This window comes from Bos mutus, chromosome 23 (assembly GCF_027580195.1).
Source record: "Bos mutus isolate GX-2022 chromosome 23, NWIPB_WYAK_1.1, whole genome shotgun sequence".
Taxonomy (NCBI): Eukaryota; Metazoa; Chordata; class Mammalia; order Artiodactyla; family Bovidae; genus Bos; species Bos mutus.
The window spans coordinates 36,983,216-36,996,417 of NC_091639.1; the positions used below are offsets into that span (position 1 = coordinate 36,983,216).

Below are 13,202 nucleotides of genomic sequence, written 5' to 3' on the forward strand. Positions count from 1 at the left end.
GGCAGGCCCAGGCATGGGGGTAGTGGGTTCCTTCTCCTTTCATTTCCAGAGGAATGAGGAGGCCCCTTGCTCAGAAACTGCAGAATTTCTTCAACCAGCCTCTCCTGGAAGAGGCCCAACCTGAGAAAATACACTTACCACATGGAATTTTCCCTGCTCGGCACTATTCGTTCACTCAGGAGCCCCAGTGCTCCAGATCCGTGATCTGTTTGTGTGTGTGGACATGTGCATCCATGCACACACACGGGCCCACACAGACATCTGAGGGGTTGGGCCAGTTTCTTACATCTCTGCACCCCTGTTATATTCAACTCCCCACCCCCAGCAACAGCTAATACTAGTGGAGAGGCTCAGTTCTCAGCTTTGGAAACTACGTGACCTGGAAATCTCGTTTTAACATTGCTGAGCCTCAGTTTCCTCCTCTGTAAAACAGGAGACTCCTGCATACTGCCTCGTATTCTGGGAGGATGAGCTGCACAATGTCTGTAAAGCGCCCGCCACCAACGAGCAGCCCAGGGAGGGGATGGCAGGTGCTATGCCAGGCTGGGTGCCCAAGGTAACATCCAGGAAGGCTTCTTATCCAGTGCGCTCACAGAGAAGACTGGGTACGTGTCGGGGCACCTGGGACTCTGGCTCTGCTCTACCCACGTCCCCTGGGGAAGGGCCGCTTTCAGCCCAGGCCCCAGGCTGCCCCTCGGTGGTGCAGGCTGGTCTCGCCCCGCCCCCACCCTGGGACTTCTGGACTGGGGCCCCCGCCGTGAGGTCACCTGGAAGGAGGTGAAGGAGAGCTCCGTGAACAGCTTGACGAAGCGCAGCACTCCCCGGGCGTGCTCGTCCATCACGAAGGCGAAGATGACCTCATGCGTCCCCAGCAGGGGGATGAGTGTCAGCGTGGACTTGGCGAGCCTGCGGGGTGGGGCAGGGACATCATTCCGGACCTCTCTCATGGACTCTGCTCCCCCGTCAGTGCTCCCAGCACCCACCAAGGCCTGGCATCTGGGTCACAGAACCCTCCCCCACCGAATACCCTGGGACGGGCTGCCTGGAGGGGAGGAAGTAGAGGTGGAGACAGAAGCCCAGGAGCTGCTCAGGTACAGGGGTGAGACAAGACTTGAGGGCTCAAGCCAGGCCTGGGTGGAGGAAGAAAGGGCACATAGGGATCAGCACCCAGGATCTCCCTCTGTGCCCGAAGGAAGGGCTCAGCGTGCCCGACAAGGGAGACTCCGCTACGTCACCTGCACTTGATGTCTGTCTTGCACATGAGGTTGGCCTGCAGTTTGGACACCACAATGCAGATGACCCGGACGAAGATGAGGAAGTTCACCTGCAGGGCAGAGGGGAGGGCGACTGGAGGCCCTCTCAAAACGCCCTCGTGACCCCGTCCTCCCTTAGCGCCCGGGCCCACTGCAGCTCCCACCGCCTGCCCACAGCATCACTCACCCCGATGGCGAAGAGGATGGGCAGCCGGATTATGAGCCAGTAATTCATGTTGGAGTTCCTGGTCCAACAGCTGGAGCGGAGAGAGACACACAGGCCCCGGCTTGGGCACACAGAGCCCCCAGCTCCCAGTGCAGGCACCGGGCAGCCCCATACACAAGGGCATGCAAAGTCACACACACACATATACACACAGCCACACAAACACTGCCACCAGGAGTCACCCGACAACCAGTCCCAGGATACACACACTCATACTGACATACACACACACACACACACACACAGAGTCCTAAACACACACAGATACACACAGCCCCTTCATGAGCCTCCAATCACAGTCACATGCATCCTCACCTTCACACACAAATAACAGGAACATTTCACTCACAGTTGTCACAGGAAAGCCTAGGGGGACATCACCTACCCCCACAGACCAGCACCCTTGTCATCATCAAATCCAGGGAGGGGGAGGGTGGGGGATTGCAGAACTAAATTCATAAATTTAGCTCCTGGTGCCTCAGTTTACCCTCCCAAGAGGCAGTAACTGCACACCCCAGGGGCCAAGGAATCCCATAGGGTTTGAGGACGGTGACCTCAGCACACCCCTCAGCCCCTCGGAGCAGGACACTCACCCCTCGTCCTCATAGAGGTACTTGACGATGCCCCAGGGGATGACAAACAGCAGGGGGACTCCTAAGAGGGTGGGGGAGAGAGGGCAGAGGGGCTGGCAGGCCGGAGCCCTGCCCGACACACCCAGAGGCCCCCGTCCGGGCTCTCCCACCTCCAGCCCTGCTCCTTGCCTGGCCCCGGCCACGTTTTCTAACAGGTACGGAATTAGGCTGGCATGGGTGCTTCAGAGAAGTGGCAGCAAGAGCCACCCTTCCCAACTCCCCACACTCCTCCCTAGAGAGCGGTCCCCACCACATGGGGGCCATGACTTTCCTCACAGTCCACCCCCTCCCATGGGCCAGGGGCCAACTCTTTGATGCCACCCACCCCTGCCTGGGCCCACACACCCATTTCAGTCAACTCCTATAGCACTGAAAGCCCCTCCAGGTACCCACCCCAACCCCCATGCAGCTGCCCGTGGCTGGGTGGAAGCCTGGAGCAGAGACAGGAGCCCCGTCCTTGACACCAACCGCCCAACTGACCATGCACAGTGGCCACAGCAACACCAGCTACTGTAACACTGCCCACATGGATGAGGCAGGGTAGTGTGGAGACGGCCTCTAGGAGGACCCCCAATCACCCCACCCCTGGTATTCACACCTGGGTGCGGTCCACAGTGGATCCAGATTGGTCTGTGTGACCAACATACAGCAGAAGTGATGGCATGCCATTTCTGAGATTAGGGTAGAAAAGGTCTTCAAGACTGTAAAAGGCAGGTCTTGGGCTCTTTCTCTCTTAATCTGGTCACTTGCCCTGGGGGACACCAGCTGCTGGGTCATGTGGGCACTCAGAGAGCCCACTGTGGTGAGGAATGGAGGCCTCCAGCCAACAGATAGCAAAGACCTGAGCTTCCTGCCAACAACCTCGAGAGTGAGCTTGGAAGTGGATCTTCTGATCCATTAAGCCTTGAGATGATAGCTTCCCTGGTCAACAGCTCCATGACACCTCTCTTGGAGATCCTAAGCCTGAGGCAGGCAACTCAGTTGAACCTGGAATTCTGACCATAGAAACTGCAAGATATAGTTGGTGTTTTACATATCTAAGTGAGAGGTCCTTTGTTACACAGTCATAGGTAACTAATACACTGGCCCCTAGTTCCTTAAGCACAGAACCTAATTCATCTGCAGGGCCTCAGTGACCATCTCACTCTGGAGTTCAGTATATGTTCGCTGACTTTCGATTGGACTGTCAGACTTTGCTGTTGGTCCAGTGATTAAGAATCTGCCTGCCAATGTAGGGGACACGGGTTTGATCCCCGGTCTGGGAAGATTCCACATGCTGCGGGGCAACTAAGCCCGTGGGTCACAACTACTGAGCCTGCACACCTAGAGCTGTGTTCTGCAACAAGAGAAGACACCGCAGTGAGAAGCCTGTGCACCACTAGAGTAGACCCCACTCACCGCAACTGAGAAAGCTGGTCTGTGGCAACGAAGACCCAGCACAGCTGGGTCTTTAAACACTTAAAAAAAATTTTTTTTTTTTTAATTGGATGGTCCATCCTCATGTGACCGACGAGGAGCTGCATCAGCAGCTAAACAGGCCACAGGTGGGACTAGAACACAGGACTGCAATCCCACCGCCTAATGGCTCTCAGCACCAACTCCGTCTAAGCCTGTCTCTGTTGGTGCCTCTCAGGGATGGAGATGTGGGTGTCCCAGAGGGATAAGAGAGTGCATCTAAAGCTGCGTGGCCAGGATGTGTGTGAGGTGGTGGCGGGGAGTCCATGTGTATGCATGTGAGGCTTCGGGAAGCACATTTCCAGGGCAGAACCCACTTCATCACCTTTCCTGCTGCCATCACCCACATCCTCAACACACGGATGTCCACTCAACAGCAGCTACCGAGCAGCTTGCACTCCCGGAGCAACTGTACTTGACTGTGCAGATGGTCAAGCATGGAGGAAGCAACTGGCTCATGGCTGACCAGCACGGTCATCAGATAGCCTTCTCCTTAGCTATTTATTTTTACATAACCCAGCATCCATGTTGCTTTAGTAACAGGCCTTCATGAGACTGGACAAGAGGCAGACAGCTTCCCAAGGCTCCAGCACATAGCACCGAGTCTGTCACATAGAAGATGCCCAGTGAAAATGGAATGAATGAAGTGAAAGAGTCAGTGTATCAGTGAGACAAGGGAAGCTGTCCAGGCAAGAACAGGCCAATGCCCTGAGCCACACACACATCTGGACACCCCTGTCTTCGACATCCCCAGCCCCCTGCTGGCCTTTTTCTGAGACCCTACCCCACGACAGGGGAGCTCACTCATGTTAAAAACCAGACCTGGTGAACTTCATTCATGCATCAGCATCTCCTTAACGAAGTCTTAAAAAAAATGCATGCACAGCTCTGCCGCTTGCAAACATTACACACTCCCTGCTGGCTTCATCTTTCTCCCATTTAGAAAATCAACAAGACAGGCTGTAGAAAAAGGCTTGAATGAAGACACAGTCTGGCTCCGAGAAGTGATGATTTCCTCGTGTGTCACATGCCTCCCCCCTGAGGGGCCTCCTTCTGGTGGGTTATGGGGGTGTCCAGCCACCCGTGGACAACAGCAGAGGCTGACATGCCTTTTGGGGATTCCCGCGCTGTATCAGCATCCTAATTTTAATTCCTGCATCTGCATATGAAACTAAAAGGTGTTTCCCAAGCATCCCACTTGCGCCGAGAGCCTCCTAGCATCACAGCAGAGCTCTGGGCTCTCAGTGACTCTGTCTGTCCTTCTGTCTTTGCTCCTCTGTCTCTCTGTATCTCCCCATCCCAATTCCTCAAGAAAAGGATGATCTGAGTGGGAAGAGGGGGTCCCCTTGGGTCCTACCCTTCTGCTCCCTCAGACTCTGGGTCCCAAGCTGGGGCATGAGGTGACGGGAAGAGACTGGAAGCCCCTCCCCCACTGCCCCCTCCCCCACCGCCCCACTCAGAGACACACAGGAACACTGTATGTCCCAGCCCCCAAAGAACCCCCTCCCCCACTGCCCCCTCCCCCACTGCCCCCTCCCCCACTGCCCCACTCAGAGACACACAGGAACACCGTATGTCCCCTCCCCCACTGCCCCCTCCCCCACTGCCCCACTCAGAGACACACAGGAACACCGTATGTCCCAGCCCCCAAAGTCTCCACCCACCACCCACGCGCCTCTGCGCACATCACACCGTTCCTTCCATTGCTTCCGCCCTCGGGTCACCATGGTGACAGCACTCCAACGCTGATGCTATTTCCCAGAATGGACAGAAACAGTCCTCCACTCTGAGGACCGCCTTCCCGGAGCTCCCCTTCATGGCCTAACTCCACCCACCCCTCCAGTTGGCTGCAGGGCTCTTCAGCTTTGCCCACTGCCAGTCTGATGCCCCTGCAGAATGAAGAGGCCTGGGAGGGGAGGAAGCCAAGCAGGGAAGGGCTGGGCTCTGGTGGAAGAGGGAAGGAAGGGTAGGAGGGAAGAGCAGTACACTGAGGGCAGGCCCACCTGCCCCCTGCGGGAACCTGAGTTTGCTCGGCTGGGCCCTCAGGGGCTAGAGAAAACCTGGCGGGACAGGCAATGGGGCCCAGGGTCTGCGAGTCGGGAGGCCTGGGCCCAGCGCCTGCTCTCTACAGCCTTGCCCTCAGGACACTGATCAAAGCCCCTTTCCAGATGCTCTTCTGCAGCAGGGCTATGGAACAAAGTAGCCAAAGAGCATCATCAACAAGGGATGAAGTCTGAGGATGGGGCAGGGCGGCCGAGGGGAACCGGATAGAGCCCAGAGCCAGGAACCCAGGGCACTTCCCAAGGAGGCGGGTGGGACCAGGCACAGCCTAGCAGGGGCTCAGGGGAAAGAGCCAGTATGGGAAAGGGGGAAATTAAGGGGGGAGCATGGAAATGGGAAGAGAGTGGGTCCCATTCTGGTGTGAGAGGCCCAGAGGCCTGCCCACTCCTGGCTCCATCCCAGGTGGGTGCCCGAGGGCCCCTCCAAAGGAAGTGTTGTTGCATCTGTTTCTGGGGTAGAGGGTGGAGGTCGGGGGTGGAGGCTAGTAGGGGGTGCTGCTAGGATGGGTGCCTCAGCCCTGCCCCACCCCACGCCATTCTCACTGGAATCCCATGTGGAGAGAGGCAGAAGCACAACCAGAAATGTTCCAGCAAAAAAAAAAGACACAGTGGTTCTTGGCAAACTTTTTTGGCTAGAACATTTCCAGCTGGGCTCCAGGCACTTCTGGGGTCTACCCTTTGCTCAGCTGGCTTCCGGCTGACTCTCTCCCACTCTCTCACTCAGCTCAAAGCCCTCCGTCTTCTTCGTCAAGTGACAGAGCCACGCGCCTCAGCCCCACACCCAGGGACCCCCACCCTGAGACCCAGGACTGTCTATTTCCCTCAGGGCTGGGGTGCCCAGGACTGGGTGTGGGGCTCTGTCCCCCAAGGGTCTTAGGGGCCAGGATCTTTGAGACTGGTACCATGACGGCCAATGGTGTGTGTCGTGTATTTGGCCAGAGAGGTGAAGGCCTCTGCTTCCATTAAGGGGGAAGAGTCACGCAAAGGCAGAGAGGCTGGACGATGACTTGACAGTCCCATCGGCAGCAAGTCCTGTGCCCAGGAGGGGGTTTTCCAAGGGGGCCCCACCCCTTGGCCCAGCCGTATGTTCTGAGTACCGGGTGGCCCCCTGGGTAGCCTGAAGGCAGCGGCTCCAAGAGGGATCAGGGTCTCCCACCCGCTGCGCTCAGTCGGGGTAGGGGTGAGATGAAGGGCGGCGGGCCTTACCCCAGCCAATGCTCAGGTAGAGCCTGAAGACACGCTGCTCGGAGAAGACGGACAGGGCCAGCAGCGAGTACAGGTACACCCCCTCCACCAGGAGCCAGTAGTAGTTGGCTGCCACGCAGTACTGCATGAGCAGGAACACCAGGCGACAGCCCAGAGACTCCTGGGGGCAGAGGAAGGGTCCCCAGGGGACAACAGCTCGGCCCCTGCCTCTCTTGACCCCTCTCCTGGTCCCGCCCCAGCTGCTATCCTGCCAGAGTAAATGCAGGATGACACAGCTGACACCTTCCCGCCCGGGCCAGTGCTAAGACCCTGACCTGCTCTATCTAGCTCATGGGGTCCTCACTATCCTGGAGGAAGGAAACTAATTTTCCCCATACGGGTGAGAAAACTGAAGTTCAGAGAAGTAAATAACTTATGCCTGCAAACGAGTAAGTGGTAGAACTGGAATTCAAACCCAGGTCTGTTTCCAAAAACCACTCCCCGGAGTCAAACAGTACCCTCTCTATGGGCAGGGCAGTCTCCCTCCTCAGACTAGAAGCTCCCCAGGGTGCACTGCCTCTCCCATCAGACTGGACCGGGGGACTCTGCAGAGTGGACAGCCTCTCCCATCAGACTGGGGGCTTCCCAGGGTGGACAGCCTCTCCCATCAGATGGGACTTGGGGTTCCCTGGGGTGGACAGCCTCTCCCATCAGACTGCGGGCTCCTCAGGATGGACCACCTCTCCCATCAGATGGGACTTGGGATTCCCTGGGGTGGACAGCCTCTCCCATCAGACTGGGGGCTCCCCAGGGTGCACTGCCTCTCCCATCAGATGGGACTTGGGGTTCCCTGGGGTGGACAGCCTCTCCCATCAGACTGCGGGCTCCTCAGGATGGACCGCCTCTCTCATCAGACTGAGGGCTTCCTGACGACCAGGTCAGAGCAGCTCTTGCCTTCCTCTGTGCCAGGCCTCAGTGGGGTAGGGAAGCCTGCCCTTCACAGATCATCCACCCTCCCCAATCCCTCCCTGGACACACCACATACCTGGTAGGAGAGGAGCCCGTCCCACTGATGCTGCTGGGCGGCTGTGCTGTACATCCACTTGAGGACCGCGTCCTTGATGAAGACGGACAGTGCTCGGAGGATGAAGGATGCAAAGAGGTTCAGATGGATGTAGTTCCGGGTACAGTGCAGGTGTCTGCGGGAGAAAGCAGGACCTTCCCTGGCACGATGACTGACAATTCTGCTCCATGAGCCCTGGTTCTCAGGCATGTGTCGATCCCTGGGACTATGCTCCTGTCTTTCTTCCTCCAAGATGCCCTCATTTCCCATAATCTTGAAAATCCTTTGGATTTCACGTCCTGCCTATCCATGAAGGCTTCAGCGGTGTGGTGACTGCCAACCCACCCTCATCTACATTCTATCCTTTTCTCTGCAGCATCTTCCCTTCTACAAAGTCACGTGTAACCCAAGCGATCTGTAGGAAGACCACTTTTCCCACTGGGGACTTGCTTGGCTTCCTGATGACAGCCCATGTCTAACATGCCTCCAGGCTGCCTTACAGTGACAGATTGGGGCTAAGCACGTGGCAGGAATTCAAAAAGTACTGGATACAACTTCAATATCCTTTTGTGTAAAAACAAACGGAACACATGAGGACACTTCTTTACCCAGTAAGGGCTGTCCAGCCAAACAAGCAGCCAACCTCATTCTTAACTGAGAAATTTTAAAAAGATTCCCTTTAAATCAGGAACAAAATAAGGATTATCTAGCTGTAAGGTCTACTTATGTCACATCTACTCAACTTTGTACTACAAATCCTAGCCACTGTAAGAGGGCAAGGGGAAAAATGGATAAGAACTGGAAATAAAGACACAAAATTGTCACTGTTTATAGATGATCTTCACAGGAAATCCAAGAGAATCAACACACAAAGTATTAGAACTAATCAGAGTTCATTCAATAAGGTTGCTGATATGTATCTTTACGTACATCAGCAATAAACAATTAAAAAGTAAATTTAAAAATTCATTTGCACTATTTTAAATTAGTACCTGGAAATAAATCTAACAGAAGATGGCACAATTTCTATGGAGCACACAGGTAAAGCTTGCTTAAAATAATTAAAGAAGACTCAAGTTAATGGAAGAGTCACCAGATTCAGGGATAGAGGCCCTATCTTGAAAGTGTTGATTCTCTTCACATTAACCAATAAATTCAATTCACTCTAATAAAAATTCCAACAGTGTTGGTTTTTCCTTTGATGGAATTTTTAAAAACTTATAAAGAAGAACAAAGCGATTCAGCTATGCATTTCATGTATCTGTTCTTTTTCAAACTCTTTTCCCAATTAGGTTGTTATAGAATATTGAACAGAGTTCCATGTGTTATACAGTAGGTCCTTGTTGGATATCCATTTTGTTTGTTTATTTTTATTTTTCTGGCCATGATGTGTGGTATGTAGGATCTTAATTCCCCAACCAGGGATCAAACCAGGGCCCCCTGCATTAGAAGAACGGAGTCTTAACCACTGGACCACCTGGGAAGTCCCAATTATCCGTTTTAAATATAGCAGTGTGTACACGTCAATCCCAAACTCCCTAACTATCCCACCCTTCCTCCCTGGTAACCGTAAGTGCTCTAAGTCTGTGAGCCTGTTTCTCTTTTGTAAATAAGTTCTGTTAATCAATTATGCTCCAATATAAAATGAAAAGTTAAAAAAAACAAAACTTATAAAGAGAGTCAAGGGGACTTCCCTGGCAGTCCAGTGATTAAGACTCTGTGGTTCAAATGCAGGGGACATGAGTTCAATCCCTGGTTGGGGAAACTAAAATCCCACATGGTATGCAATGTGGTAAAAATAAATTACATTAATTTTTTTAAAAAGAAGAGCCAAGGGCCAAGAACAGACACTCCTAAAGAATCACAATGTAGGGGCCCCTGCTGTAAAAAAATAAGATTTTCTAATGAATCTAAGTAGTTAAGGCACTGTGGTTATCAACAAAGGGACAGGTAAGTAGCCCAATGGAAAACAATCCAGATGACAGAGATCCACCCAGGTGTAGATAAGGCTTGCCACGCAGCAGAAGCCAGGGGTGGAAAGGGGGCTATCCATAAGTGGTCCTGATGCAATTAACTATATGCATATGTGGAAAAATGAAATTAAATCTCTTATTTTCACTATAGACAAAAATAAATTCCAGGTTCACCAAAGAGCCATAAGGGATGTGTAAAACTTATGATGCTAGGATAAGGAAAGATTTCTTAAGACCATAAAGAAATTTGGCCTTTGGGGGGAAAAATTTGATAATTTTTTTTATCAATTGGAAAAATGAATTTTTATTAATTGATAACACTCATGAATTATGTTTATCAACAGAATTAGATACTTCATATATTTCATTCTATTAAAATTAAGACTTTTATTTATCAGTAGAATCAGATACATTGATATATTCCATTCCTGTAAAATTATTAAGGCACCATAGAGTAAGTGAAAAAATAAACCACAGGCTGAGACAACATATCCTGGATTATTATCCATAATATTTAAGGAATGCCTAAAATCAAAAGAAAAAGCCAAATCAGCCAATAAGAAAGTAAGCCAAGGATATGAACAAGCAATTCACAGAATGAAACATAAAAAGTCTGGTAGATCTCTCTAGGAATCAGTGATATGCAAATTAAGATCATAATGAAATACTTCACACACTTCAGATTAGCAACAATTAAGTCTGAAAAATAGGAAATATTGGTGAGGATGTTAAGCCAAGGGAACTCTCATATATTACCAGTAAGAGGGCAAACGGGCCTGACCACTTTGGAAAACAACTTCACAACACCTAATACATTTGCAGCAGCACGTCGTATTCAGACCAGGCACTTGTACTCAGAGGCATGTGCCCCTGGAGCCACGCACAGGGGGTCATGGGTAAGCATGTTCATCTTAGCAATGTTTATAATTGAGAAAAGAAGAAGAGAGAAATGCCTCAAATGTCCAGTAAAAGGACAACAAATAAACTGCAATATATCATACAATGGATTGATGGTTCAAATGAATGAAACAGAACCACCTGTATCATTTGTGAATGAACCTCACAAAAATACAACATCAGGCCAAAAATAACACTGATGAAAAGTATGCCCAACATGCCATTAAAGATACGCAAGATCCATGCTATATGGTTTTATAGATACTTAGAAATGCAATAAAAGTATAGAGAGAGGCATCAGAATTATAAGCAGCCCCAGAGGAGTTCCCTCTGGTGGGGAGGAAGGGTGATCCTGAGAAACTTAACCTTGCCACTGGGCTCTAGTTCCTGGGCTTCGGGGTGTGTGTGCACAGGTGATTACAGTCCCAGACACTGTATTTTCAGATCTCTAAACGTTTCCTAATAAAAGGGGAGACTCTTCTTGAGTGAATGTATTTACGGCGCACTGACTGTGTGCCCAACCCTGACTGTGCCAGAAGCCATGGGGACGCAGGAGGAATGTCGCCTCTCCTGCTCCTGCTGGCTGGTGTCCTGAGTTCCCAGCGCTCAGAATTCCTCCTGCCCTTGAACCTGGCCCTCCTGGCCTACCGCCATCAGTGCAGAGGGCGTGGGAAGGGCCTGGTACTCTGAAAGGAATGGGTAGACCTGGGGAAGAAATTTTCCACGGGAGCTGACAAACTCCAAAGAGAGCAGACTCGCTAACCCGCTGAGGTCTCCTAAAATCATACTGAACTCCCCCTCATTTGAGACATAGGCTCACGGGAGAGGACCTCCTCTCCTCCCATTATCCACCGTGAAGGCCTCCGGCATGTGTGCATGTGTCTGCTTTTCCTTTTTTTTTATTATTACATGCATACATGTACACGGTATAGATTAGCCTAAGTACACAGTGCTGTGGGCTCTGTTTTCAACCTCAGAGTCTACGGTGTGGCCTCGCTGGACATCTCTTAGGAGAGGACCCTGCTATGCTGTCACTTCAGTTTGGTGCCCCCTCCTCTATATGGGGACAGAGTGACGGGTCAGGAGGAAGCAGCCCCCTTACCTGAAGCCCAGGAGGATGGCCGAGGCGATGACCAGCGCAGAGAAGGAGAGCGCGTAGCCCACCGTGTAGATGACGTAAAGAGACAGGAGCTGCTGCTCCGGGGAGCTCTGTGTGCACACAGGGGACAGGGCATACAGGGGGAGCCCACGACCCTCCTCTCTCAAAGCCTGCTTACCCGGGGGACGGGAGACTCAGCCCCACTGGGACCCCGGAACTGAGGAAGGGAATCACCTATGGTGACGGTCCCCGGATTTCAAGGACCTTGTTCTAAGGCCAGAGACATGAACACACAGCACCTGTGTCCAGAAGGCATGGTAAGCAAAGCCCCAGAGGCAGAGGGGTGGGCAGGTGGAGACAGACCTACCTGCCAGATGGCCCAGGTCCCTGCTCCCATGAAGTTGGCCCCCTGCTGCCCCCTCCCTCGCCTCCTCAACTCACGCGGTCCCCTCGCTTGGAATCCTCACACTCGGACAGGTCCCTCCAGGGCAGGCTTGAGTTGTCTTTATGCAGCCACAGGCCGTCCGCGGTGCAGAACCGGTAGACGTGACCCTGCAGCACTGGGGCGGAGACACGGGGTGAGCCTCGGCCCGAGACCACCTGCCTCGCCCCCTCCCCACCCGGGGGTCGACCCTGTGACCCCTCCACACACACACACACACACACACACACACACACACACACGCTGGTCTTCCTCTCCTGCCACGTGTCCGTTTCACCCAGGAACAGGAAAGGTCACAAAGGGGACCTGCCCAGGCCCTGCCTCAGCCTTTCCTCTTAGCCACCCTGGAATGCAGTTTGATGAACCCACACTTTTGAGATAAGGCCACACCATTTCCAAGGCAGAGGAACCAGAGATCAAATTGCCGACATCTGTTGGATCATTGAAAAAGCAAGAGAGTTCCAGAAAAACATCTACTTCTGCTTTATTGACTATGCCAAAGCCTTTGACTGTGTGGATCACAATCAACTGCTGAAAATTCTGAAAGAGATGGGAATACCAGACAACCTGACCTGCCTCCTGAGAAACCTGTATGTAGGTCAGGAAGCAACAGTTAGAACTGGAGATGGAATCAACAGACTGGTTCCAAATCGGGAAAGGAGTACATCAAGGCTGTATATTGTCACCCTGCTTATTTAACTTATATTCAGAGTACATCATAAGAACTGTTGGACTGGATGAAGCACAAGCTAGAATCAAGATTGCCAGGAGAAATATCAATAACCTCAGATACGCAGATGACACCACCCTTATGGCATTAAGTGAAGATGAACTAAAGAGCCTCTTGATGAAAGTGAAAGAGGAGAGTGAAAAAGTTGGCTTAAAGCTCAACATTCAGAAAACTAAGATCATGGCAT

The 13,202-nt window shown here is 52.3% G+C and overlaps 1 protein-coding gene across 1 annotated transcript in view; it reads right to left on the minus strand.

Annotated features, from left to right (window-relative positions):
• Positions 1–13,202, minus strand: part of GLP1R (glucagon like peptide 1 receptor) — a 40,790-nt gene that overhangs the window by 9,485 nt on the left and 18,103 nt on the right. Inside the window, exons 4-11 of the mRNA XM_070360994.1 lie at positions 12,285–12,403; positions 11,847–11,953; positions 7,857–8,010; positions 6,833–6,992; positions 2,073–2,133; positions 1,441–1,510; positions 1,236–1,324; positions 768–906 (exon numbers count right to left, since the gene is read on the minus strand). Of these exons, the coding sequence (XP_070217095.1) occupies positions 768–906; positions 1,236–1,324; positions 1,441–1,510; positions 2,073–2,133; positions 6,833–6,992; positions 7,857–8,010; positions 11,847–11,953; positions 12,285–12,403 (899 nt within the window). The remainder of the gene's footprint in view (positions 1–767; positions 907–1,235; positions 1,325–1,440; positions 1,511–2,072; positions 2,134–6,832; positions 6,993–7,856; positions 8,011–11,846; positions 11,954–12,284; positions 12,404–13,202) is intronic.